Genomic DNA, 27741 nt, shown 5'->3' with positions numbered 1-27741 from the left:
CACATTTAACACCTTTCTTAGTATCGTGAAACTTGTAAGAACTTCAATGTTTCTTCCCGACACAGAGCCGCTTTAAATGTACACATTGTTGACAATATCCAAGTTTCAATATACCTACACAATGATCAGAAAGGTAACTGCATACTAAAGGGACAGAATACCACCGCTTCACGGCACGCACAACATATTAATAAAAAATCAGACAATACAACGGTTTTACGGAAATAATAAAGTTGTGAGAATAGACAGTCGTTGACCAGCAATTTTGAAATGCTAATAGAACGCTTGGACATTTCCGTAAAGGAAAGGTAAGACAGAAATTAGAGACTCGAGCAATCGAAAAGTATCTTATTTTTACCGATTACCAAAGTTATTTCGGTTCGCTGCAAGAGAGCAACATCAAGAGCATGAACTTTTAAAACATAAATCCACTGAATAATTAAGCGACGTACTTGCAAGACAATGACGGTGCGAGTGATCCAGAAGATGAACGATATTCTGCAAGGCGCGGGTGAGACCGTGCAAAATATCGTAGAGTCGGTTCTGAAACCAATGACGGCGCCGTCCAAGTTATATCCATGATATCTGTGGACCACACAGCCAGCCGTGTTTGCTTTCGAAAGAAATACTTTTTATTGCATTGACTACAATTTACCAACCGCCTTCACAGTCCAACTGTTTTCAACGAACGTCTTGAACTCATCAACTTGACGGTAGGCGGTATAATCCGATTCCTGAAAAAGCTCAGCCTCGACATGTGTTGCCGCGCTGTATCGATATGTGCCGGCAAAGCTTACTCTTATTTCGGGATTCGCAGAACTATCGCGATGAACTCGGAAGAGAACATCGCTCTGAGGCAAATGGGTGCAAGAGGAATTAAGCGTTTCGTGCATCAGCATCAAAAGATCATTATACGATAGGCGTAATGCGATTACTGATAGACATTAAATAATTGAAAAGTTTCTACATTAAAAAGTGCCCGATTTGACAGTTTCTCACGTTTTTAAAAATTGTGATGACATTTCCGAAACCTTGCGTTCTTCCAGATATATTTGTTATAGCTGCCAAGTTTTAATACCACATTAGTGATACTTCTATGCGCTTCATATTGTGTGTTAAACTTTTTTATTTTGTACGTATATCTTCTTCTATTTTTCAGCACATTGTGTATTCACGTAAACATACAATCTAAGTTTGAGATTACAATTTACACAAAATTTTATATAAAGCATATTAAAAATGCAATAATTGGAATCTTATTTTAAAATTTTCTTAAAGATTAAATTTAGATTTATCGAATAATTTATTTAAAATGTAAAAATTTTTGCGTAGTAACACACATTAAGCAGTGTAAAGAATGAAAAGTAAGTGATTCAAAACAAATAATCGATTGAAGTTTTCCACATCTAATTTTTCTAAAACATTTGTTCTACAAAAACTCACTTTGGTCGTTATTTCATTCATAGACATAGTTCGAGACGCTTTATAAATTGGCACGTCCAATATATATGTATAACAAACTGTAGATCGATCCTCGGTTGTTGTCTGAAGAAGCTTGCACAAGCTGTAGACAACATTAGATGTTTGGTTTCTTCCGCTTCTTCCCTTACAATAAAGTGCCTCCGCATGCGAAGTGCCTCCTGGAGTACCTACCATAAGATAATCGCCGCTTTATAGCCCCAGAAAAATTACAAAGTAACTGGAAGTCGTGTCCATCCCCTGCTTAAACAAAAGGAAGATATCGTGACACATCTCCAATTTGTCACATATAGTCAAGATGATTATAAACTTCTCCATTTCTATACAATAGACTATAAAAGCTTCCTATTGATGACAGCTAATTTGCCATACTGTCATCATAAAATAAACTTATAACTGCGGTGAAAGGGAAATTATGTTCTCCTATAATGACAATGCATATTATAATATAAACTACAAAGAAATAGAAATTGAAGAGGAATAGAATATCCAAAGGTCGGTTGCGACCAACTTTGAAGTAGCGATAGAAAGTCCCGTGTGTGCTTCTGAAGGAAGGAATAGAATGTGCATGATAATGAAAATGTCAAAGAAAGGTAAATGCAAGTATATATATCCTGAGCACACATTTTAAAATAGTTCCTTATACTAAAGATTAAAGGAATCAGCGTTAAAAAATCGTAGATATAATTAACCAATTAAGTTTTAACGTAGGAAAAAAATCAACTTAAAAAGAGGACGTTATTCACCATATTTCTAAAACAAAGAAATATTAAAAAGTCATCTTTGCAAGCTGTACTTTGTACAATATTTTTCCACTTGTCACCAAAGAAATATTCTTCAAAGCATGGACTTTGAAAACGTAAATCCCCTGAACGTTCGATTAAACAAGTTCTCAGGCAACTTGTTACCAATGACTAGCGACGATTCTCTGTTCCCTGTAACATGGAGAATATATAGCGCTGTTATATGGTTGATTGAAGTAATTCAAACTAGCGCAGTAATTCCCGGAATCTTGTTCGTGCCAAGAGACAAAGCTTTGCAGGACGCAACGGTTGGCATAGTCGTCACCATAGAAGTGTTTTTCTTATTGAGGCAAATGCATGTGCATAGAGATCTTGTGATTCGACTGATTCAACAGCTAAATGAAATACTGCGCGCTGAAGACAAGACAATGAAGATCGTTGTGAGGTCGACCTTAAAGCCGATAGATATTCCGCTCAAATTTTATTGCACGGCTGGGACTGTATCCATACTAGTGTGGTGCTGCATGTCTTTCGCGTTGATCTTCAAGAAGAAATGTTTTCTCTACGAGGACTATAGGCTACCAATAGTTCTTTCGAAGCAACCATTCTCGATTGAGATGTTTCTACTGGGAAATTGTATTGCATCTATTGCCAGCGTGTATATGTTTATAAAGAAGGTTGCCTTGGATGTCTATATGATAAATCTCGTGTTACTGGTAACAGCACAATATCGCTACATTGCGGTGAAGCTCGCAGCAATATTTCGGGAAAACACTCCACCGAATCAGTGTAATGAATTCGAAGAATATCCTACGGTGGATTCATTGACAATCCTGAAAATGAAAGCGTTATGCCGACATCACAATGCTGTGGTTCAGTAAGTAATTGGTGAGCGTTAGCCTATTTTGCGATTAACTATTTTATCCATTTGCTATTTTTTTCCAAATTACTGTTACTTGTCTTTTAAAATTATTCCTCCTTAATCTTACGCGATGCTTATTTATACTTAATATCACATTAAGATGCAGTTTTTTTTCAGGTTAACGTTATTGCTAAAGAAACTGCTGTCTTTAAATATGAGTCTAATGTATATGACAAACGTTTTCATTTTTTGCTTTCTCGACGTCATGCTGATAGGTGCAGTGAGTAACATTTGGCAATAATGATACCAAAAATACTTTCTAAACGATTGAAGATAGATAGTTTATAATAATATAGCAATGTACGTCAAAAATTCAGATATTATCGAAGGCTACCCTAGAAGGAATTATGGTTGTCATGTATATATCTGGCGGCCTAGTACAGCTTTATATTTTATGCTTGTGCGTTAATCAATTACTAGATGCGGTAAGCTTTGTTGAAACATATCGGCACTGTCCTTTCTATCTTCCAGTATGTCTTAATTATTCTGTAACAATCCTGAAAAAGTCTTAAATACATGTCTAATTTCTTATGACATTAAAACAATATCCAGTGTTGAAATAATTATTATATGAAAAAGAGTAGCTACTCTTCAAATTTAATTCTCTGTTTCTTATTGAGCAGAATTCTGAAAATAGAATATCAGTAATAAATATTATATATATAATAAAATAGAATAAAATTATAAGTTATGTTTAATTGTATTCTCTTGAACTGACTTTTGACAATGTACTATATGTACAACAAAACAATATCAACATACTTTTGATATAATTCTACAATTTTTGCCCGAAACATTTTTTGAAAAACGTCTTTTCGAGATATTCGCGTGGATTGATTAAAATGGCCCACCTTGTATATTATATAATCCACGTCGGAATTCAAAATATAACTTTATTTTTAATTTTATACATCATATAAGAAATATTGGAAGATTCAAAATGCAACATACATACATAAAATATTATACACGTATATAAAATGTATATATATATATAAATTTTCCGATATATAAATCAAATTGCAATTTAAAATCTGATATGAATTATAGATCATATAAAGTTGACTATACGTTTTAACATATTGTATAAAATTTAGAGTATAGAGATAACAGATAAAGCATTCCATGAGAAATGGTATCAGTTTGGACCATCATTGAAACATATGTTCAGGATGATGATAATATCTAATAGTTTAGAGTGTAAACTTTCAGTATCTGACAGGTTTAATCTTTCTCTGCCTTCATTCATGGCGGTAAGATTTGATGTACTACTTATATTGAGCATATAGGTATAATATCGATTTTCTAACTAATTTTCTCAATCTTTTAAAAATTTTTTACTTAAATTCCAATACTAATTACTCGTACTTAACTTTTTCCAAATTATCTGTTTTTTCTTACAGATTTTGAATCAATCGTACTCATTCGCTCTTCTATTTTTAAGAATGAAATAAAAATTTACGAGGTACATACGTTTTCTTCTTATTATTTTTTATATTTTATATTTACATTGATAATATAGTACACTTGTATTTCTTATTTCAAATTAATGAAATTCTTATTTCAGTTCTAAAGAACGGCGGAACTTAATTAAGGTTAATAAAATAATTAAATAAAAGTTAAAAACTTATTTACATATTATATATACAGTATATGTTACTCAGGTATAAAGTAATCACCTTAAAAAATAACTTTTTTTAAAAAAAGATTTGTACCACTATTGATCGCTCTTGTAACGCGAGCGTCACGTTGTGTCAAAAATGTGAAAAGGAGATTTTCCCTGCCTGGTTGACGTTGACGTCGACGACACGACGATGTTTCTTAAAAAATCTTACATCAAAATTTCACAATTCGGATTTTGCATTGCAATGTCCACAATAAGAAAAATAAAAACCTTTTTTTATTATGCAAATAGATTCAAGCTATCGATTGAACCTATTTACAAGTTCAGGATCAGCCGTTGTCGGGATCCAAAAATCTGAGAGCCCGTCAACTCGCGTACTCGCGTAAAAGGTCGGTTTCGCGCGCGCATTCTAGCTGCCCTTATACTTGGAGCGAGACACTACCGTGTCCTGTGATAGAATATTATTTACATGTTCGATACTACTGATTTAACTTAGAAAAGTATTTTGTCGTCTCCCGATAAAGTGCGCATTAAACAGCATTAGGCACTGCGATCTCTTCGCAACCTTTCAATCCTGCGATATAGTCGTGCACGCAAAGGAGTACTATAAGATAATCATCGTTGTAGAATACGAATAGAAGGAAGCCACTGATCATATATATAAATGTCCTTGTGATAGATATAATGAAGATTGTAGTCCTGTGCATTCAATGCCGTTCTCGAGAGATATCGCGACATTTATAAACTACATTTCTTCACGACAGAGAATAAATAACGACTTCTACAAATTGTCATTTATTCAGAAACGTTATTGACACTACGAAAGTTTCGACGCACACTGATTACAGGACAAAACATTTTTAGTCATAATGAAAAGAGCTTAGACGTATATTATTTTACAAGCCCGAGTATCGAGTATAAACTCAAAGGGAATAATAAAACGACGAAGATCGACGATATTCGCGAGTTACTCCTGAATTCCGATAGAAGAGCCGCGTATTTTCTTGCAAGGAATAGGGAAACGTGCGCGCGATATTGCGATACGAAAGACACGTGAAGTGAAGTGAGTATAAGGTACGGAGGTTCACACAATTCCAATGGACAATATCGTGAGCATGGACTTCCAAAACGTGAATTCTCTAAATATCCGGCTGAACTTGTTCTCGGGCAATCTGCTACCGATGCGCAGTAGCAACTCCTCTTTTCCACTCTTCTGGAAGATACTCAGTGCCTTCGGGTGGCTATCGCAATTCATTTTAGCAATCGCGATGGTACCTGGATCCATCTACGTGCCAATAGAAAAGCTTCTAAAAGATGGCATGGTCGCTTTCATAGTCTTTACAGAACTAGCCTTCATGCTCCTGCGAATTCGTTCTCGCAAGAATCTGGTCTGTCAATTAATTCAAAGACTGAATGAGATTCTGCATTCTGCCGACGAAACTATGCGGAATGTTGTGACAGCGACATTGGAGCCGGTAAAGACTCCACTCAACTTCTACTGGTCCGCCGGCGTGATATCGATAATAGTATGGAGCTGTATTCCATTAGTCTTGATATTCGAGAAGAATCTGTTCCGTTACGAGGATTACAGAATGCCTGTTGCTTTCTCCAAGCAGCCATTCTCACTTCGAATCTTTCTACTAGGAAGCCTGTTCATACTGATCACCGCGATATATCTGTTTTTAAAGAAAGTCAGCGTGGATGTATACATGGTGCATCTGGTCTTGATGTTAACCGCACAATATAGATACATAGCGTTGAAAATCGCGAGGCTATTTCAAGACAAAAGTGAAGGTAATCAATTCCAATCGCAACATTCTTCTGGACTAAGTCGAGGAACAGAAAAAGAAATAAGAGCACTGTGCCGACATCACAATAATGTACTACAGTAAGTAACTGAAAGTTTAATCAGTATGACACTCTCTAGGAATGCTTATGCTTAGAACATAACATAATTAACATGCTTACTATAATTATTATGGTAAATTAACGCTTATTGAGTTATTTGTTTATATTTTATATTAAAAAACTTTTTTGCTATTTGTTTTCTATGAAACTTATATTTAAATTTATCAGTACATTTTATGGCGTTTTATAAATATATTATATGCTTTCTTTCAGGATAACTTTATTGTTAAAAGAATTACTGTCTTTAAACTTTAGTTTAATACACGTGAACAGCGTCTTTAGATTCTGTTTTATCGGTATTATGTTGAGTACAGTAAGTAATATTTGTTAATACACTAGTGACGTTAAAATATGTGTATATAATATTTTATTTGTTATTCTAAATTAATTATATTATAATTGCTTAGTAACATAATGAGCAGTGTAAGTAATAATAATTAGTTACTGTTAATTGCTCTCCCTCTCTCTCTCTCCCTCCCCCTCCTTCCCTCTCCCTCTTCCCTTCTAAAAATGAGTTCCAAATAAAAAACATGCACAGTCATCAGTACAGAAGTTGCGACACTTTTTTTGTTAATGAGTTTACAAACGCGCAATTAAATTCGGAATGCAAATCACTGTCCACGCTCATGCGCGGATCCTGAATTTGATTGCGCGTTTGTAAACTCATTAACAAAAAAAGTGTCGCAACATCTGTGCTGATAACCGTACACAATTACTAAATTATAGCAAGGGGATATATTGACTATAATATATTAATTAAGATTTATTTTTAGATAACGTCAACAACGTTGTGGGAAGCGATTTCAATTATCATGTATTCGACAGGTGCGATAGTGCAACTATATATTTTGTGCTCTTGTGTGCAGCAATTGTTAGAAGCGGTAAATTTTTTATTTAACATTTACAATATTTTCTTTCTAATTCATTAGTATGAATTAGAAACAAGTTATAAAATTAAAACATTGCCTGATTAATTATTATGAATAGTTATCTTCGTAATAGTATATCATCATAAGCAGGTCTTCTCGCTTTAGTGATAATAACATGAAAGTATTGGTTTAAAAAAGCTAGACATTATAGTTTTTGTAAATTGTGAATTGTGTTTGATATGTAATGATCATATTACAAGAGTAAGTAAAAAATTATCTGCACTTTTCGATCTACAATTTATTTACACAAAAATAGGGGTTCAATGTGTACATAATTTTTTAACATAATCTCCTCCCTTGGCAATGCACTTGATCCACAAGCTTGCGTATTCCTTCCAAAAAGAAGGTTTTCGGTTGATCGCAAAGCCACTTTTGCACCGCTTCCTACAGCCCGGATCTTGCTCCCTCCGGCTTTCATCTGTTTGGGCCGCTCAAGGATGCTTAGCAAAAGTAGCTTTGCGACCAACCGAAAAAAATCTTCTCGGAAGGTATACGCAAGCTTGTGGACCGCTAGACCAAGTGCATTGCCAAGGGAGGAGACTGTGTTGAAAAATGATGTACATATTAAACCTCTATTTTTGTGTAAATAAATTGCAGAACGAAAAGTGCAGATAATTTTTGACTCACCCACGTATTTTTGTTGTATATTGCTTTGTTACGAGAATGTAGAGTACGGAAATAACGGACAAGGCGTTTCACGAAAACTGGTATCTGCTTCATCCATCAATAAAACGTATATTTAGCCTGCTCATTATGGCTAACCATTTAGAATGCAAAATTGCGACATTTGAAAAGTTTAATCTCTCCTTGCCTTCATTCATGACGGTAAAAATTTTGCACATTTCTCAGTTTTTTATGCACAGTAATATTATTATATTTAAAATCTCACATTTTCCAAATGTACTTCCAGATTTTAAATCAATCGTACACAATCGCCCTTTTATTTTTAAAAATGAAATAAAAAAATACTGAAGAAGACGTCTTGCCTACAGCAGTTACAACTGTTACTTCCAACCTAATAATGAAAATACATAATTTTCTGACGGCAACTTATTTGATAAAATTGGATAAAGTTACTTTCTACCAATGAAAGAAATATTTAAAATAATTTTATTGGTATTAAAAAAATTGCTAGTAGTTGTATTACAATTTGTAATTACAGCAATAGTAATAGCACCTAAAATAATAAAATAGCGACCATTCATGACAAGATGCTTGATATTAATTACTACATAAATGACCTCTATGTAATCAACGTCAATGATGCTATATGTTGGAAGAAAGATCAGTAACTGAAACAGATAAAATATTAATACCAATATTATACATATATATAAATGAAAGAAACATTAAACGAGACCAACATTATTATGGGATTTGAAAATCGCCAGATTTGGGGCCCGTTGTTCCAACCCATTCCAACGAAATTGATTCTGAAATAATTTGTATTTTTTAATTCTATATTACATTTGTCAATTCGACGTATCTGGCAATACTTTATTAAAGGAATTACACAATTTTATTAAAGGAATTACACAACGTTTTGACCGAGAATTCCGGTCCTTTAAAAGTGAAAAGCGTCTTGATTACATTCTAAAGTCAGACAAGTGCCAATCAATCAGAATCTGAAGAGTCTGAAATTATCGCGATATAGATTAAGCAATTTAAAAAACAAAATTTCTATAATTTTATTATTTGTATTATTATATGTTTAGACTTTTATATAATCATTAATTTTTACTATATTTACTGTACAAATTACAAATTAGAAAAAGTATAACTTTTTTATGCACATAGTTATATACTAATAATGTTTAAATTAATAATTAATATTTTTAGTATATGTATATTGTGGCGATCGTGGCGCAGAGGATTGTGCGCTGGTCTGGTAATCCGAAGACCTGGGTTCAAAACCAAACAAAACATTGTTGGTTTTTCGATCGCCACATAGAGAAGTGGAAGTAGAGAGAGGTGTAGACAGTTGTAGTTTTATTTAATATGGATAACCCTGCGAGAAGTTAACTAGTATATGTATATTAATTATACATACTGTATATAATTTTCATATTTTTTATTCTTTACATACTTAAACACAAATTATGTAACTGCTTTCTCTAATTTTCTAATAGATAGTTTAACAAATTAAAGCATTCATAATGTTCTCTAATTTTTTACAATCAAGTAATAATAATTAAGAAATATTTGATAAATAAGACAGAAACTGTAACATTATTACTTTCTACAAATTCATAAAAAGTTATACATTACCATTCGTTACAGTTTTAAAATTTTTCCTTAAAGTAAAAAGATTGACATAGCAGCCATAAGAAACAAATATTTGTGGTAAAATTCAAATGCCTAATATGTATCACAATTTGAATTTTAATTTACTACTTTAAAACAAACATTTTAGAAATTTGCAACACTAAGTTTTTTTAAAGAACATTTTTAATTTAGTAAAGAAAGAATTTTTATTAGATATAAAGAATTTTATTAGATATAAAGAATTAAAGAAAGAACAGAACATCTTTAGTAGAGGTAGATCTCGGTAGCCTAATAATGATAATTTTATGTAAATTTAATATACTTTAATACTGACAAATATTTTTAACGATATCTGAGTGAATTAAATATATCATTTTAACATATGTATTTACTAAAACAGATTTGTACCAAACAACAATATTTGGTACAATACAGAGGCAACTGTAAGAAAACAAAATTTTTTCTCTGGACATCAGTAATATTGTTCTGCGAAATAGTTTATAAAATAAAATTAGCTTTCACAGCACTTCAAATTACCTTATCAGGTATATAATATTTTTTCGTTGAAGATATGCAAGTAAAACACAGTAACTTTTACTGTGACTTACTGTAAATAAGACACTGACTTTTCTGTACTTTGCAACGCAGCAATGATCAATAACGATTCACAAGGTAAGAACTACTGACAAGCCTAAAGCCAAATTGTAAGGAATATGCGGAAACGACGAATCGTTGTTCCTAGCTCTATGTTCAAACGAAATAAAATAAGCAGTTTTAGCGAATCGTATTAAATATTTATAAACCATTTTATTAGTCTTACAAAGAGACTCTTTCCAAGTTAATATGTAGTAGTAGTAGAGTCATAAAGTATAATTTGTTAAATTATCGATAATAACTACTTCAGAATATGCTTGGACATTCTTGCAGTGGAAGAGCATAGTTTATCGTTGTACGACAACATGATATATTCATAGAAGATACAGAGAGAAATGGAAATTTGAAAGGAATAATAAATTACTCAAATTTTGTGAGTACTTTTAATCCTGGTGGAAATATCGCATGATGTGTAGACACAAAGAGAGCTTAAGTGCATAAAGGTAAATACAAATATAAAGATACATTCATTCCTCGCGTTAGTTGATTTCACGAAGTATGTATGTGCTCTTTCAATATCGCTTTACAGCTAACAGACGGTAGCTGTAAAGAAACATCAGCTACGAACAAAACGTTTATTAAGTTAAGTACATTTATTATTTTATTATTTCAATAATATTAAATTGTACATTTACAGACAACTTGCAATAACCTTATAGTCGTACAGATATTTCATATAAAGTTTTAACCTTTTCTTAGCGATAATATTTGAAGTTACACAATTTTATTAAACATTTTCGACTCTCTTGTTTCACATATTCTTTTTTTCTGTTCTCTCTTCCAGAACGATTCATTAGAAAGACATCAGAGATATGGATTTCCAAACCGTGAATCCTCTAAATGTTCGGCTGAACTTGGTTTCAGGCAATTTGTTACCTATGACTGCCGACGGTTCGTCGTTTCCGATATTTTGGAAAATATACAGCGTTCTGGTATGGTTACTCGAAATATTGCAAACATGCGTGTTAATTCCTGGGTGTATTTTTGTGCCAAAAGAGAAGGCTCTAAAGGACGGTCTGATCGGTCTTGTGGTTACCATGGAAGTGGTATCTGTAATTATACGAGTTCACACATGTAAAGGACTGGCGCAACAACTAATTCAGAAACTGAATGACATTCTGCGCGTGGGGGACGAGATGATGAAGAGTATAGTAACAACGACCATAAAATCGATGGAGATTCCCCTTAAGTTTTACTGGTCGGCCGGCTTGATGTCCATAATATTGTGGAGTGGTACACCGTTAATATTGATCTTTGAAAGAAATTCCTTTTCCTACGTAGATTACAGGATGCCGGTTGTCTATTCTAAAGAGCCATTCACGACCAGTGTCTTTTTATTTGGAAGTGTTATCGTACTTATGAGCAGCGCATATATTTTTACAAAGAAAGTCAGCGTGGATAGTTACATGATAAATATAATGTTACTAATAACGGCACAATATAAGTACACCGCGTTAAAATTATCGATGATATTTCAAGATAAATTGCTTTATAATGATCACAGCGAACCTAATACGAAGCAATGTCCTAATAAAGATTATTACGTGGAAAAAGAAATTAAAGCTTTATGCCGGCATCATAATACGATTATTCAGTAAGTTTATTTTTCACAATTTTCGAAAAGTTATAGGTATTTTTCATTCGAATTCAATCTGCTTTTAATGTTTCTCTTTGATTAATAATATCCCAGTGAGAAATAATTCGTCGATCGATGTCGAATCGACGCCAATTTGCCGGTGTCGATGTTAATTCGACATCGTTTCCACATCAATGGACCAGTCATTTCTCACTGGCATTCGATATTTTGTCACAAAACATATATTTATTGTTATCTTATATAAGTTACATTTTTAAATATTTCATTATGCAATTTAAATTTATTGTTATAATTATTTAATCTTGTAAATATTATTATATTCTCTAATGTAATAATAATTGTTATTTTATTTTATATAATACCTTATTATATGTAATGTTTTTTGGTTTCAGCATAATGGTAATGCTAAGAAAACTGCTGTCTTCAAATATCAGTCTAATATATATAATAAGCGTTTTTCGATTCTGCTGTATTGCTATCATGGTAATTTCAGTGAGTAACAATCTTTATTATTCTAAGAATATTTGTTAAATCCAAAGACAGCATATCTTATTGTATTTCATCAGTTAGTATAGTATCGATGCATTTTATTTTTCGGATAACTATAGATACCATCAATAACTTTATGGGAAGTATTCCTGGTCATTATGTATGCAATCGGCGGAGTTGTGCAACTCTACATATTATGTTATTGTGTGCAACAGTTATTAGATGCGGTAGGCTATGTTGTAATACATATTGTTACATGTTACACGCAAAAGAGGATTAAACCATTAAACCCTTGTAATTTAGAAAAATGTGCTACAATATAATACATGTCATTTTCTATTTTTAATTTAGAGTGTTGAAATAACGGATTGTGCGTTTCATGAAGAATGGTATCAATATGGATCGTCCATAAAACGTTTATTTATGTTTATGATAATGGCTAATAATTTAGAAATTAAACTCTCAACGTTTGAAAAGTATAATTTATCTCTATCTTCATTTATGGCTGTGAGTTTTACATTCCACGTGTCGTTGACGTATCCAATATTCAATTAAAATATTATTACAAATTTTTGCTTCATATTTTAGATTTTAAATCAATCATATTCAATCGCGCTGTTACTACTGAAAACTAATTGAAAGAAATATTATTGCACAGATTGTGTACAGCAAGTATACTTCTTAGTGTTATAACACAATATAAAAATTATCAAAAAAGCTTGTAGGGCTACTTTTTGTCATCCTACAATATATAATTTTAGTTCCAGTAAAATATTGTATAACATTATTATGTATAATGTATTAAACTTAGTAATTGGTTAGAAATTTAATTAAATGGGTAAGCAAATACTATAACTTTAAAATGTAGACTTTACTGTAATAGAGTATGTAGTAAGAATTAAAATTCTTATTATTTATAATAATATGGAACGTAAAGTTTACAGTAATATTCTCAAATTTTGAATTTTAAATTAATAGTCATACACTTTTAATTAGTGAGAATTTTTAGCAAAAAAAAAATAAATTTCTTAGTGCTCTTTTCTCCAATACTTGTAAGAATTTATCATTAACACAATATCTTCATAATACAATATAAAATATGGAATTTACAACAACGCCCATTCTCATATCTTAAATTTTACAGCACACCAAGTATATTTTATGTGTATTTTTAATTAAATATTTAGTGTCAACAAGAAAGGAAATTTTAATATTCGTCTTTACATTATTGATAGAACATGGAATAGTAGTTAAATAAAAATAAACAACTTACGTTAAAGATTACCTCGCAACAGTCCGACAGTCCGACAAGTCCGACAATTACCAGACAGTCAGACAACATCGTTGTGTGCGTGTTTTAGATATTGTGAAGATCACAATGTTGTGAGACTCTGTGAGGATCGCAACATTCTTGGACTAGACAATATATCCATAAGATAACCGTTGCTTTATGGTGAATTGATAATTACTAAGTAAGATCACAGTCACGTTTGACAGTGAATATACAGAATGAAATCTATTTCTTCTATAAATTGTCATCTACGACGTCTAGTGCGACGTCTCTTCGTAAACTTCTATACAACGTTTCGTACATATAATAGATATCGCTTTCTAATTAATAGCTACCCGGTAAACTCCTATGTTATTAAGCGCGGTGCGCTGCTGCGCATGCATAGTATATAGGACAAACTTCGATAATTACAAGGAAAGGGACCCGTTTCCTTTAAACGCACCCGTCATATAATAATAAATTATATATAGCTGAAAGACAGAAATAAAACGGAGGAGTCACTAAATTGTTCGAGGTGCAGTAGTAATTTTCTCATGTCGACAGAAATGCGTCACATATTCTTCTAAACAGAAAGGAGCGTGTGCATTAATGTGAAACGAAGGGAAGGTATGTACACTACGAATTGTACATACGTAGATCTTTCTCTAACACACCGAAGATCCATAAGACAAAGTAAATTAATGACAATTGTAACTAAATAAATTCTGTTTCTTTACTGCGAGAGACTTCAGTTTAAAAAGAAATTTGCTCATTGTTAACTAAACAAGTTTTTCGACAGTTTTAAGTAAAATATCTTTCGTAACGCTAAAATAATATTGCAAATCTATCATACATAAATGAAATCTTAATGCAACCACTTTCAATGAGTTTTATTTGATACAGACGCGTTAAAAATACATAAATACATAAAAAAGGAACAGAATGGGCCAATCGAAACCTTAGTGTTTGTTATTACTTCTTTTACTTTACAGGACAATTTCTATACTCATTATAAAGTACTCGCGACACCGAGTCAATGGACTTCCAAAGTATTAATCCTTTAAATGTTCGGCTTAACTTGCTTTCGGGCAATCTATTACCAATGACCGACAATTCATCGTTTCCAACATTCTGGAGGCTATACAGCATTTTCGTATGGTTGTTCGAGCTATTTTACACAGTCACATTAATCGCCGGTTGCTTCTTCGTGCCGATAGAGAAAGTATTAAACGATGGAATAGTCATCTTGATAGTCATAGTGGAAGCAAACTTCCAAATCATACAAATACTCACGCATACAACACTGGTAGAACAACTGATACGAAAGCTGAATGCTGCCCTGAACACCGAAGACGAGAACCTGAAGAAGATCGTAATAACAAATCTAAAACCTATGGAGACTCCATTCAAATTTTACCTGACGATCGGCACACTTTCCGCCTCTTTCTGGTGCTGCATGCCACTTCCGTTGATTTTTGAAAAAGATACATTTTACTACTCGGATTTTAGAGCACCGGGTATTTATTCCAAGGAGCCGTTTTCCAGCAGCGTTTTCCTACTGGGTACCGTGCTAACAGTGATCAACAATATATACATTTTTATAAAGAAGGTCAGCGTGGATATTTATGTCACGCATTTGATATCACTGATAACGTCGCAATATCAATACATTGCTTCGAGGTTCGTATTGATGTTTCGAAACACTAGCCAACAGGATAACAGCAGTTTTCTAGAAAGTAATACGAGAGTAGATGTATCTGTAGAGAGGGAGATAAAAAAGTTATGTCGGCAACACAACAATATTTTGTAGTAAGTGTGTTTTTCTAGCTATTAAAGATTGCAAGTTGCTTAAGAAACTTCTGTCTGCCAAATAACGTAATATAAATCTCTATTCGTTCACAAGTAACGTAATATAGGATTCTGTAATGAAATATATTAATATTATATCTGCATTTACTTTTTATATAATGTCGTAGACATAAATGCCCTCTTGTTTCAGTATAACGTTAATGCTTAAAAAATTGCTATCTGTGAACATCTTCTTTATTTACTTGAATAACGTTTTTCGATTCTGCTTTCTTGGTGTCATGTTGAGCAATGTGAGTAATAATTCAGGACATCAATTATTTTAGAGATGCGTCTGCGATTATTTAGATATAAATAAGAAATATATTGAATTACCTCGAATTACTATCAGTTATAGTATAGCAGCGATGTTTGTAAAACCTCAGATATCGGCGTCTTTCTTGGAAGGTTCTATGGTCTTTATGTACGGATCCGGCTCAATAACGCAGTTCTATATATTGTGCAATTGTTTCCAGAAATTAACAGACGCAGTAAGCTATCTAATACTTTAACACATACCGTAAAAGTTTATTAATAATTTTCCAATGACAGAATTTAAGTCTTTTTTGTCGATTCATATTCGCAATATTCACAAGCAAATGAAACAAATATTAATTTTTCTAACCATATTTGATTAGGAATATTATAAAAGCATTTTATTTAAGTAAAAATTATAAATGATAAAATGTATTATTTTATTTGTGTTGAATTCAGACGTCAGAAATAACAGACAAAGCATTCCACGAGGACTGGAATCGATTCAGTTTATCCGTAAAACGTACATTCTTGATGGTGATAATGGCTAGTAATAATATGGATCTTAGGATTTCATTATTTGAAAGATTCAACCTATCTTTACCTTCATTCATGTCGGTGAGATTAATATGTGCTAATCTATAGTAACTTATTTTGTCTGTATTTTTAAAAATAAGATAATTTTGTATCATTTTCCAATATCTTTTTAGATTCTAAATCAATCGTATTCTATTGCCCTCCTGTTATTAAGAGTGAAATAAGAAATAACGATGATAATAATACATCTTTCTAAAATAACTGGTAATTATGATTCTTATCAATACGTACAACGTTTTTACTTTTATCAAATTTGTGATTTTTATTTCAGTACAAGGAATAGTAACAAATAGCTAATAATATGTTATTTATCGTTTATAAATTAAAAAATTAATGGCTAATTCTATAGAATATTATATTAGTTACAAAGATATATTTTTTATCCTAAAATTTAAGCGAACTAAAAGTTTACCAACATGGAAATGTGTGTGTACAATTTGTTATTACATTTTTATGTGACACAATATTTAAAATGTGACGAATGATAAAATTATAACAAATAAATTGCTGGATTCTCGATATTAAAACTAAATTGACACGGAAAATAAGACAGTGAGATTCAATGCGCGGGTTTTGGTGCGTACAATTGAAGTTTAGTATTTCATTGAAATTTATGTATATTTGGTTTAAAAGCGTCCTTAAGAACTTCAACAAGCATCAATACCCGTGTACTGACTCTTGCCTTTTTCCTGTATCAACTTAGTTAAAATTGTACCATTTTAGGAAGCCAATTTTATATCAAATTGCGTCTACTATTTTTAACAGTAAATACAATTGACTAAAGTGTTTACAGATTTGCAAAATTAATTGCAATATTTAATAATCTTTATTAAATGAGGTATAACAGTTATTATTATACATTGTCACAATAATCTTCTACTTTTTAATATTTCTACAGACCTTTTGCTAAATAAAAAATTGATAACAAACCTAACGTATCAGCATGTAGGATACAACTCGTAGATAAGCCTCCATTAAAATGTTTTGCAGTCGTATTTCACAGCGTTAAACCAGAATCTGTAATCTTGAGACGAAGTTTGCGTTGAGGCATGGTCAGGTTTCCAAACTTCGCAGTGGTCGACGAAGCGCTATAAGATAATCGTTCCCCTCGTAGTAATGATAATTAGAAGGAAGCTCATAGTTGCGTGCCATGCATCTCTACAATAAACATAATGAAAAAGATCGTACTGTTATAAATTGTCGTATATTATTGCAACATTTAGCCATGAACTTCTTCATTTGCCTGCAACAATATCTTCCCAAGTCTTTATTCAGGAGGATAATATTATATTGTCGATGTCTCTACTTAATTGCGATTGGTAGCGGAATACCTTCTGCCTTTGTACGAAAACGTATAATAATATCCGAGCAGAAAAGTAGAGAGTAAAGGAGATTAAAGAACAGCTATAGATCTGATCGGCTGAAAGCAACTTTCAAAACGCTACAGAAATGCGACGCGTAAATCGAGAAGAAGCGTGCGCGATGACAGAGTCATATGTAGGATGAATAGCTCTATTGTCCCTTCTACGTTGTCCCTATTTAAGTATATAGTGACAGCTGTAAGTAAACTGTGTTCAAATATCACGAGTATTTAAAAGAAGTCCATTGTTCAACTTTTATCGCAAAGAAGATTTGTCGAGAATATGGATTTTCAAAACGTTAATCCTCTGAACGTTCGCTTAAATGCTCTTTCGGGAAACTTGCTGCCCTTGAAACCAGACGATTCGCAATTTCCCGTAATATGGAAGGTATACAGCATCTTGGTGTGGCTGATTGAGATAGTTCTAACAATCGTGTTAATTCCCGGCTTGTTCCTGGTGTCACGGGAGAAGGCCCTGCAAGACGGTACAGTTCTCAGTGTAGTCACCATAGAGGTGTTTTTTATGGCCACGCGGATTCACTCACACAGACAACTGATGAATCAACTGATCCAGAAATTAAACGATATTTTACGCCTCGCGGACGGGACTATGAAGAGCATTGTGACGACGACTCTGCAGCCTATGGAGAATCCGCTCAAGTTTTACTGGCTGTCTGGCTGGTTCGGTGTCTTCCTATGGGCCTGCTTACCGTTCTTGTTGATCTCCAAAGAGGTTTCCTTCTTCTACGAGAGCTACCGAACGCCAGCTATCTTCTCCAAGCAGCCCTTTTCGCTCGATGTCTTCCTACTGGGCAGCATCTTCATACTGATCGGTAACATGTACATTTTTGTAAAAAAAGTTGGCTTGGATGTTTATATGATACATCTTGTGCTACTGATAACGGCGCAGTATCGATATATCGCCACGAAACTCGCGATAATATTTCGAGATGGAAATCCGCTGAGTGAGTTCGATGAATCTCGTCAAACGTACTGCTCTGGAATAGATCGATGGGTGGAAAAAGAAATGATAACATTATGTCGGCATCATAACACTGTCATTCAGTAAGTAAACGGAAAAATTCTGCCGCAACTTAAACTCGTTTAACAGAAAATACTTACAAGAATACATCGATAATGGCCAGCTGTTAAAGAGATTTTATTCTCTCTTAATTCTTATTTTAAAGAAAACCAAATTGCACTCTTGTATGCCGCTTTATATTTAGTTGTATTATTATTCTGTCACATATTTACGCAACAATTTAAAATTAAATATATGATAAAATATATTAAAATGTGATTTACGACATAATAAATCGAGAACGTTTCTCGTGGCAATGTGCAATTTCAAACGTCGAGCAATACAAGAGATAAAAAGTTTGGTGGATTAGTATAATTTCTACATTTTCCCTACATTTCTACATTTAGACTAAATTCTAAATATAGAATATTTTATAATATCGTATGTATACGGAAGCTTTGTTTTAGCTTATCATCTATGTTAAAGAAATTACTGTCTTTAAACTTCAGTATGATCTATGTGAACAGCGTCTTACGGTTTTGTTTTATTGGCGTTATGTTGAGTACAGTGAGTAACAAATGCTAATGTTAATTAGTCTACTGATAGTCGCGGTTAATACATAATAGGCTGATATAAAAGACAAATACGTATATATATATTTATATAGTATATTATATAAACGGTATATATTGTTGCATAATTTCAGGTGCTATCAATAACAATTCCAGAAGCTCTCTCGATCGTCATGTATGCATGTGGTTCAATAGTACAATTTTACATGTTATGTTCTTGCGTTCAGCAATTGTTAGATGCGGTGAGTTATAATTCGTTTTTTCTCATTAAATGTCTCAGTAAATTTTTTAATTTATAACCATTATATTTACAACTATTTACACATTGTTTACGTTCTACATTAATATTAGGAATTCTATTCTCTTGTCTTTGTATATTTAAAAAGGTGTTGTTAAATTTACATATGTATTTAATTTGTGACTGGTGACTTCTTGTATGTACATATTACGTGCAGAAACACCATTTGTATAATAATAATTAGTAATTATATAAATTATTTTCTATTTTAATATGTTGAATTTAGAGCCAACAAATAACGAATAAAGCATTTCACGAAAAATGGTACCAGTTTGGACCATCTGTGCAACGTACATTTATGTTGATGATATTAGCCAATAATTTAGAGTGCAAGCTCTCGACGTGCAACAAGTTTAATTTGTCTCTACCCTCATTTATGACGGTAAGAATTAATGTACTTACTTACCAGTAATGTAATATTCTAGAATTTTATTTTTCCAAATTCTTTCTAATGATCTTTCAGATATTAAATCAATCGTATTCAATTGCTCTTCTACTCTTACGAGTACACGAATAATGCGGCATTTCTGAAATCAAATCTTTATTTTTCAAACTAATGGTAATAAATTTATGAATAATTTAGTTAAAATTAGTAATTATGTTAGAAATATGTGCAAATATTTTTATGATGTAATTTCACGAGAATATATTAAAAAATGATAAAAACTGAAATTGAAAACATCACCGAAAAAAAATGTTTTAGTACCTTATGTAATTTAATAAATCTACACAAAAATTAACTGTATTGTTGTGTCCAAGTTACTTATAACTAATAGAAATATTAATAGCAAATTTCTCATTTTCGTTTTGGAAATCGTCCTTTTCAAAGAATTTAGATCATCTGATGATATAAATTTTGATTAAAGTAAAATTTCTTTAGCAATAAAATGATTTATTTAGCATTTTACTTTAGCAATATTTTATTGTAATCAAGAAGCGACTTCACAGATTTCACAGATTCATCTAACCGCTGATCAGCCATTACATAATGAACGAGAATTAAACCACTGAATGATCTACAAAAAAGTGCTGCGTGACAATATTTCAGAGGACATATAAATCTATACATTTGATAGCGATTTAATTACTTACAGATTAATCCGCAGTTTTCCATCGACGAGATGTGCGCTAAGTAGTGCGATTCGGTCGAGTACTATAAAGTTTGTAACTCCGCGAGCAACAATGCGCCATAAGATAATGGCTGATGAAGCATTCCGTTATGGGGATGCTAATTCCAAGAAAAGTTGTATCATGGAAATAAACATGACTAACTTACAGTCAAGTGGAAAAGCTAACTTCTCGCAAGAATTTGTTATTTATCGAGAAGTTAATTTTACGAATTTCTTTAATTTCCTTAAAATAATAGGCAAAGTCTTTCTGTATTAATAGTTACTGAAAAATCTATGACATTGCTGCCTTTGATTCCTCCGGACAATAATCACAGGACAGATATCGATAAATGCGCGAAGTTAGAGGGGATGTCACCGCTGCCAAACGGCACATAGTATATTAATGGAACTCGAGAAAATGAAGGGAAATTTAATGGAAATAATAAATCGTCGAAGGTCGATATGACCATGCATCGGGTGACTTTTACATATAGAAAAGAGTCACGCTTGATTCTGTGAAAGGTAAAGAACGTCCATGCGACGGTCACAGAACCGTGGAATCATATGGCGATAAGGAGGTCCACACATAAATTACTTACGAAAGAAGCAACATCGTAAGTATGGACTTCCGAAGCGTGAATCTCTTGAACGTGCGAATAAACGCTTTATCGGGCAACCTGTTGCCGATGACACCCGACGACACGCAGTTTTCGATTACCTGGAAAATATATAGCTGCTTCGTGTGGGTCATCGAATTGATACGTGCAGGCGGTTTAATTCCCGGGATCATGTACGTGTCGAGAAGTAAGGCTCTGGAAGATGCCACAGTCGCCATCGTATTCACTGCGGAAGTAATCTTCATGGTGATGCGAATTCAGTCACGTAGCGCGTTGGTACGACGGCTTATTCAGAAGCTGAATGACATTTTGCATACCGAGGACGAGACTATGAAGTACGTCATGACGACTACTATGAAACCGATGGCAATGCCGCTAAATTTCTATTGGAGTACTGGCCTGGTGGGCGTGATTGTGTGGGGCAGTATGCCACTTTTGCTGCTATTTAAAAAGAGCTCTTTCTACTACGAAGATTACAGAATGCCGGTTGCTTTTTCTAAGCAGCCATTTTCGACCGGAGTCTTCCTGCTAGGAAGCCTCCTCATATCGATCGCTAGCATGTATATGTTTTCGAAGAAAGTCGGCGTGGACGTCTATATGATTCATCTAGTGTTGATGGTAACGACGCAATATCGATATATCGCGGTGAAGCTCCAGAAATTATTTCAAGAAACAAATTCAAAAAGTGAAAGCGATTTTCAAGAAGAATGCCATCCCAGGAGGACAGATTCATGGGCTGAAAAAGAGATAAAAGCAATATGTCAGCATCACAACACCGTGGTTCAGTAAGTAGTTAATGAACGCTTGTTGAAGGTCTGATCGATCTTAATCAAATTGTTTTAGTTAAATAATTTTATCGTGATTAATATTACATAATGATGAACATGTATGTACATTATACATCGTACATTATCTGCTTGTTTCAGCTTATCGTTTATGTTAAAGAAGTTGTTAGCCTTAAATTTTAGTATAATTTATGTGAACAGCGTCTTACGATTCTGTTTTATCGGTATCATGTTGAGTACAGTAAGTAACATTTGTTAACACTAGTGACGCTAAAATATATGTATATAATGTTTCCTTTGTTATTCTAAATAAGCATCAATTATATTATAATTAATTAGTAACATAATGCACAAAATATATTTCTGTATAAATTTACTTAATTCTATCAAATTTATAGAAAATTTCTATAAAATTTAAGAAATTAATAACTTACTTAAGAGGAAATACAAATGTAATATCTAAAAGTAATAAATTTTAAATTTATTTTTTTTATATAAATTTTTATTTATTGTTAAGTAATTTAACATTGACAAACAATATATTCTTCTCTCTTTCGTATTTGTAGGTATTTTCGTCAGTTTTCATTGAAGGTTTCTCAATCACCATGTTTGCTTTCGCCGAAATGTTACAATTTTACATTCTATGTTCCTCCGTACAACAATTACTAGACGCAGTAAGTTCTATTCTTGTGCAATCTAATAAACTAAGTCACTAAAATAAAATTAAGAAAGTGTTTTTAAACTGCACCGCCTTGCATTTTATTGAATTGAATTAAATCAAATTGAAATAAATCAAATAAAAAATTTGTTTATTTAATAATTACATTTTACCTTATCTTTCCTCAATTAGAGTACAAAAATGACGGATATGGCATTTCATGAAAATTGGTATCAATTCGGTGCCCCAGTTAAACGAACATTTATGTTAATGATATTGGGAAATAAACTAGAGTGCAAACTTGCGGCATTTAACAAGTTTAACCTGTCGTTGCCATCATTTATGGCGGTAAGACTATACATACATTTGTATATTATCTGTTTAATAATACTAACGTTAACAATTTTATTAACAATATTACAGGTTATGAATCAAGCATATACAATAGCTCTTTTATTTTTAAAGATAAAGTAAAATGTGATGGTGGACATATTGCAATCTCAAATTATTAAAATTTTTATATTACAAGGCTATATAAATGATTACCAATAAATAAGTAAACTATTCTCTGTATCGTCAAAGTCTACGATTCTTGTTTTAGAGAAGAGGGTACCAAAAAATAACAAATTGGCAAAAATTATTAACTATGTAATACGAATATTATTAATAAATTTTATGTAAATATCACTGAAATAGTGTCATTTAAAAATAAAAATCTCAATTAGTGATAACAGTGAGTTTAAAATTACTTTTTCATTATGCTGTTAATTGTTGCATAATATATTTATTATGTATACATCTCTCGTTTTATAAACGTTGATACTAAAACTAAGAACGATGCACAGCTTAAATAATAGTACAATATCTAAATATTTAAAAATTTACTCCAGAATTGTTATTTGCATTAACGGTGAAATTTTCTTCATGTAAAAACGTATTGTTTCTTCCTCGATGCAGATTACAACAAAATCCATAAATATCTATACATCATACTACAGTGAACCTAATGAGGAAGATAAGGCTAATTATTGCAACATTTATTAATGAATTTCTTTATTACTTCTATATACAGAGTACAAAATTATTATATTTAACGAGGGATACATGCTGTCTTACAATAATTAATCTACTAGGCAATGATCACAGAAGTTGTCAATAATTACAAAAAGAAATATTATCAATAAGTACGTACAAGGTCGCACAATATTGTATATTAATAACAATCAGAAGAACGAATAACTTCTTCGAAAATTGATAATGACTTACGAACGACTTTTATGTTAACAGCTAAATTGTTAATTTTCTTTTCGAGGCAATTTCTTTAGGAAACAACATGCGCAATGCATGCAAATGAGGGATAAGTACATTTAATACTAAAATTAGCTATTTGTCTCAAGAGCTAGCTGTACTAGCGGTAATTTTGATCATTAAGTATCATTACAAACTTCCCTTTCTTGTGTGTTTAAAGGTAAAGTTTTCTGTAAGACATCTTTAGGAATTAGTTGACTAAGTCAATTTTTTCCAAATGAACTGTAATTAACGTACATTTGTTCGGCATGAGCGAACGCTTCGATTTTAGTCACGTTCAGTTTTAAATTCACTGCGGTATAGAATAACACACAAGCATCGGAAGCGAATGTTTTGAAAACTCGGTCCATTTTTACACGGGCCACACTTGACAGAACACTTTTCAAGAAACGGTGTCCAAGGATCATGGATTTCCAAACTGTAAATCGTCTAAATGTGCGAATAAACTTGATTTCCGGCAATTTGTTTCCGATGACAACAGATAATTCGCGATTTTCCATTGGCTGGAAGATATACAGCGCTGTTACATGGTTGATAATCATAGCTATAATAATTGCATTTTCCGTTGGATTCATGATGGTGTCCAAGAAAAAAGTTATAAGCGACGGCATGATCGGCACCGTTTTCGCCATAGAAGTATTATTCCTGGTTGCACGTATTCACATGCACAAAGATTTGGTCAAGCAACTGATCCAGAATGTGAATGACATTCTTCGCGTCCAGGACGAGACTATGAGGCGCGTCGTTAGGACGTCTCTACATCTGGTGCATTCTTCAGCCAAGTTTTACTGGATGTCCGGCATAATAACAGTGATAATTTGGATAGTCATGCCGCTCACGGCGGCCTTCAAGAAGAATTGCTTCATCTACGAGGATTACAGATTACCGCTTGCCATCTCCAGACAGCCATTCTCGACAGAAATGTTTCTGCTAGGGAGTCTGTTATTGGTATTTGGCAGCGTGTACGTTATTCTAAAAAAGGCCGCTGTGGATATTTATATGTTGAATTTTGTGATGTTGATGACCGCGCAATATCGCTACATCGCGGTGAAACTTGAAGAAATATTTCGAGAAAGAAATTCGCAGGATAAACGCGATAATTTTGAAAAGCAAAATCATCCTACAACAGATTCATGGTCAGAAACAGAGATGAAGGCGGTATGTCGGCATCACAAAACCGTGGTTCTGTGAGTAGCTGCCGAAAATGTATTAAATGTTCATTGATAAAATTACCTCAAAATTACTTTTACTTTTCAGCTCGCTCAATTATTACGTTTTACCATCTACAGTCAAAATATCTTTTTTGCGCTATTTAATGTGTAGTCTATATCTATATATGTACATTCTATATATGTATATGTATACATACACATGTTGCATTCTCCGTTTTTTTTTTCAGCATGTCGACCACGTTAAAGAAGTTACTGTCCTCAAACTTTTGTTTAATTTATATTAGTAGCATCTTACGGTTTTCTTTTGTCGGAGTCATGCTGAGTAACACAGTGAGTAATATGTATAATGTTTGCTAACATTTGTTACTTTAGAAACTTTACTTTTTCGTAAAACACGTAAAACGTGTAAGGGTTAAATACCGAAAACGAATGAAAACTGGCTACAAACAGTGCTTTATATGAAACATTTTTCATAATAATTTACAACAACTCAATTTGCAAAGTTTACGAATATCAGACGCATTTGATCTCAAAATTACAATGAAAAAATACAAGTTCAATTAAAGCAAAATAAATTATGAATTTAGTTAAATCATATTTAAATGATATTGATGAAATTTAAATGATATTTAAATGATACTTCTATTTTTCTTTTATAATTTATCAGGCACTGCTGAAAACTGTAGTTGAACGAATTGCAATGGTTTTCTTTGCTTGTGGCGAAATACTACAATTTTATATTCTGTGTTTGAACGTACAAAAATTATTAGACGCAGTAAGTTTTACTATATTATTTTCGCCTAATTATTTTACTCAATAATTGCGCTAGATACTTGTCATCTTCCATTATACATTAATTTCTATGTCTGAATTTAGAGTACGGAAATGACAGACATGGCATTTCACGAAAACTGGTATCAATCTCGATTATCAATAAAACGCAAATTCATGTTCATAATATTAGGCAATAATTTAAAATGTAGAATTGCGTCATTTGAAAAGTTTAGCATCTCCTTACCATCATTTATGACGGTAATATTACATGCCTTTACTTAATTTACATCTCACTTACCTGTTTATAAAATTATCATTATTAAAACTTTTTCTAAAACTTGTTAACAATATTCTAGATTATGAATCAATCATATTCAATTACTCTTTTATGTTTAAAACTCGTCAAAAAAGAATAGAGAATACACTGCAAACATCTCAAATATGGTGCAAAGTTTTATTGTGCAAGGTAAATATAACAATTAATAAACTTATGAGTCAATTTATTATGTTGCTGAAATTAATAATTTTTGTTTCAGCAAAAAATACAAGGAAATAATGATTGATGGGAGAGACATAATTAGTCGATTGTTTAAAAATCAAACGAAGAAAAATAAAAATTTGATCACACAATAATGACGGCAGGCTTAGTCTATTTCACTGTGCAGTGGCAGAAGCAGACATTATTATTATCAGTTAGAATCTTCTTCTGTTGGTTATATGGCGCCCTCCGATCTAATTGTAAGACTGTTTTTATCCTTGACGACTCTGGTCTGTATTCTAGCCTAAAGGATAGATCGGACGGGAATATCAGAAGTCTTTCTGATTTTGTTTCTTTTCAGTTGAGATCCCCTATCAATTCGGGGACTTGTAAATCACAGTCAAGGTCCGTGTTATGCGTTCTGTGTATATTCGAAGGCTCTGGCTTTCTCTTTCTAACCTTCGACCTCTTGGCCGTGAACAACTAATTCCCAAATCCGTTTCCTTTATTTGTATACTAAAATTCAGAGTTTATTCATATTTATGATCATTTTAACTGTCGAAAACGTTAATTGTTCAGTAAAGAATGCTGGTCTGTAGTTGCAAAGATTTAGTTTCCTTTTCATTCTTGACTGCAAGGTTCAATCTTGACTGCGCGCACAGTCAAGATTGAACCTTGCGAAAGCTTTATCTCGGAATTTCATACATAACATCATGAAATTTAAATAAATTATAGAACAGAAGTGTTACAGGTCGAACATATATAAAATGAATAAAAAGAACCTTTAATTTTTTATAAAAATCTATTTATGATGCATAAAAATATAAACTGCTTTACAATCTATTCTTTTTATAATTAAGTGGTAAAGAATAAATATTATTTTGCTTTGCAGAAACTAAAATATATAAAAATATAAGTTGCAGAAAATTTTAAATAGAAATAACTTATTGATTAGAAAAATTTCAATTGTATATTATGTAAAAAAAGATATTTCTTATTAAATATATTTCTT

At 32.3% G+C, this 27741-nt stretch overlaps 7 protein-coding genes across 16 annotated transcripts; all 7 read left to right on the top strand.

Moving 5' to 3' along the window:
• The first annotated feature begins 1772 nt into the window (after positions 1-1772).
• Positions 1773-4908, top strand: LOC105569854. 3 transcript variants are annotated; one of them, XM_012026627.1, is made up of 7 exons: positions 1773-2072; positions 2191-3099; positions 3262-3364; positions 3462-3569; positions 4242-4397; positions 4548-4609; positions 4712-4908. In XM_012026627.1, the coding sequence occupies exons 2-6, from the start codon at positions 2324-2326 to the stop codon at positions 4596-4598; spliced, it is 1194 nt and encodes a 397-aa protein (XP_011882017.1). In that variant the 5' UTR covers positions 1773-2072; positions 2191-2323; the 3' UTR covers positions 4599-4609; positions 4712-4908. The 3 variants fall into 3 exon arrangements, with proteins under 3 accessions (XP_011882017.1, XP_011882015.1, XP_011882016.1); XM_012026625.1 differs by having other exon boundaries at positions 3441-3569; XM_012026626.1 differs by lacking the exon at positions 4712-4908 and having other exon boundaries at positions 3441-3569; positions 4242-4433; positions 4548-4567.
• A 702-nt stretch (positions 4909-5610) lies between these two features.
• LOC105569852 (odorant receptor 49a-like) lies at positions 5611-8696 on the top strand. Of its 2 annotated transcripts, XM_012026624.1 has the most exons (5): positions 5611-6656; positions 6890-6989; positions 7450-7557; positions 8275-8430; positions 8516-8696. In XM_012026624.1, the coding sequence occupies exons 1-5, from the start codon at positions 5866-5868 to the stop codon at positions 8564-8566; spliced, it is 1206 nt and encodes a 401-aa protein (XP_011882014.1). In that variant the 5' UTR covers positions 5611-5865; the 3' UTR covers positions 8567-8696. The 2 variants fall into 2 exon arrangements, with proteins under 2 accessions (XP_011882014.1, XP_011882013.1); XM_012026623.1 differs by having other exon boundaries at positions 8275-8696.
• A 2065-nt stretch (positions 8697-10761) lies between these two features.
• On the top strand, positions 10762-13511 carry LOC105569850 (odorant receptor 67a-like). Of its 3 annotated transcripts, XM_012026621.1 has the most exons (7): positions 10766-10967; positions 11054-11107; positions 11309-12118; positions 12514-12613; positions 12730-12837; positions 12962-13117; positions 13199-13511. In XM_012026621.1, exons 3-7 carry the CDS (start codon positions 11337-11339, stop codon positions 13247-13249), a joined length of 1197 nt encoding a protein of 398 aa, XP_011882011.1. In that variant the 5' UTR covers positions 10766-10967; positions 11054-11107; positions 11309-11336; the 3' UTR covers positions 13250-13511. The 3 variants fall into 3 exon arrangements, with proteins under 3 accessions (XP_011882012.1, XP_011882011.1, XP_011882010.1); XM_012026622.1 differs by having other exon boundaries at positions 10762-11107; positions 12514-12604; XM_012026620.1 differs by having other exon boundaries at positions 10766-11107.
• A 757-nt stretch (positions 13512-14268) lies between these two features.
• LOC105569849 lies at positions 14269-17082 on the top strand. Of its 3 annotated transcripts, XM_012026618.1 has the most exons (7): positions 14269-14573; positions 14873-15689; positions 15880-15979; positions 16112-16216; positions 16440-16598; positions 16691-16781; positions 16849-17082. In XM_012026618.1, exons 2-6 carry the CDS (start codon positions 14917-14919, stop codon positions 16739-16741), a joined length of 1188 nt encoding a protein of 395 aa, XP_011882008.1. In that variant the 5' UTR covers positions 14269-14573; positions 14873-14916; the 3' UTR covers positions 16742-16781; positions 16849-17082. The 3 variants fall into 3 exon arrangements, with proteins under 3 accessions (XP_011882008.1, XP_011882009.1, XP_011882007.1); XM_012026619.1 differs by having other exon boundaries at positions 14269-14507; positions 16691-17082; XM_012026617.1 differs by having other exon boundaries at positions 16691-17082.
• A 740-nt stretch (positions 17083-17822) lies between these two features.
• Positions 17823-20472, top strand: LOC105569848 (odorant receptor 63a-like). 2 transcript variants are annotated; one of them, XM_012026616.1, is made up of 5 exons: positions 17823-19002; positions 19468-19525; positions 19665-19772; positions 20055-20210; positions 20292-20472. In XM_012026616.1, the coding sequence occupies exons 1-5, from the start codon at positions 18221-18223 to the stop codon at positions 20343-20345; spliced, it is 1158 nt and encodes a 385-aa protein (XP_011882006.1). In that variant the 5' UTR covers positions 17823-18220; the 3' UTR covers positions 20346-20472. The 2 variants fall into 2 exon arrangements, with proteins under 2 accessions (XP_011882006.1, XP_011882005.1); XM_012026615.1 differs by having other exon boundaries at positions 19426-19525.
• Positions 20473-21382: 910 nt separating this feature from the next.
• Positions 21383-23646, top strand: LOC105569847 (odorant receptor 49a-like). Its single transcript, XM_012026614.1, has 5 exons — positions 21383-22339; positions 22481-22580; positions 22906-23013; positions 23190-23345; positions 23421-23646. Exons 1-5 carry the CDS (start codon positions 21558-21560, stop codon positions 23469-23471), a joined length of 1197 nt encoding a protein of 398 aa, XP_011882004.1. The 5' UTR covers positions 21383-21557; the 3' UTR covers positions 23472-23646.
• Positions 23647-24432: 786 nt separating this feature from the next.
• Positions 24433-26717, top strand: LOC105569846. Of its 2 annotated transcripts, XM_012026612.1 has the most exons (5): positions 24433-25492; positions 25705-25807; positions 26145-26252; positions 26354-26509; positions 26608-26717. In XM_012026612.1, exons 1-5 carry the CDS (start codon positions 24711-24713, stop codon positions 26665-26667), a joined length of 1209 nt encoding a protein of 402 aa, XP_011882002.1. In that variant the 5' UTR covers positions 24433-24710; the 3' UTR covers positions 26668-26717. The 2 variants fall into 2 exon arrangements, with proteins under 2 accessions (XP_011882002.1, XP_011882003.1); XM_012026613.1 differs by lacking the exon at positions 26354-26509.
• Positions 26718-27741: the final 1024 nt, after the last annotated feature.

The sequence above is a fragment of the Vollenhovia emeryi genome, unplaced genomic scaffold, assembly GCF_000949405.1.
Source record: "Vollenhovia emeryi isolate VEMERY1.0 unplaced genomic scaffold, V.emery_V1.0 DF939122.1, whole genome shotgun sequence".
In the NCBI taxonomy this organism is placed as follows: Eukaryota; Metazoa; Arthropoda; class Insecta; order Hymenoptera; family Formicidae; genus Vollenhovia; species Vollenhovia emeryi.
The sequence above is the reverse complement of the archived record's forward strand: the minus strand, read 5'-3'. Positions and strand labels throughout refer to the sequence as shown.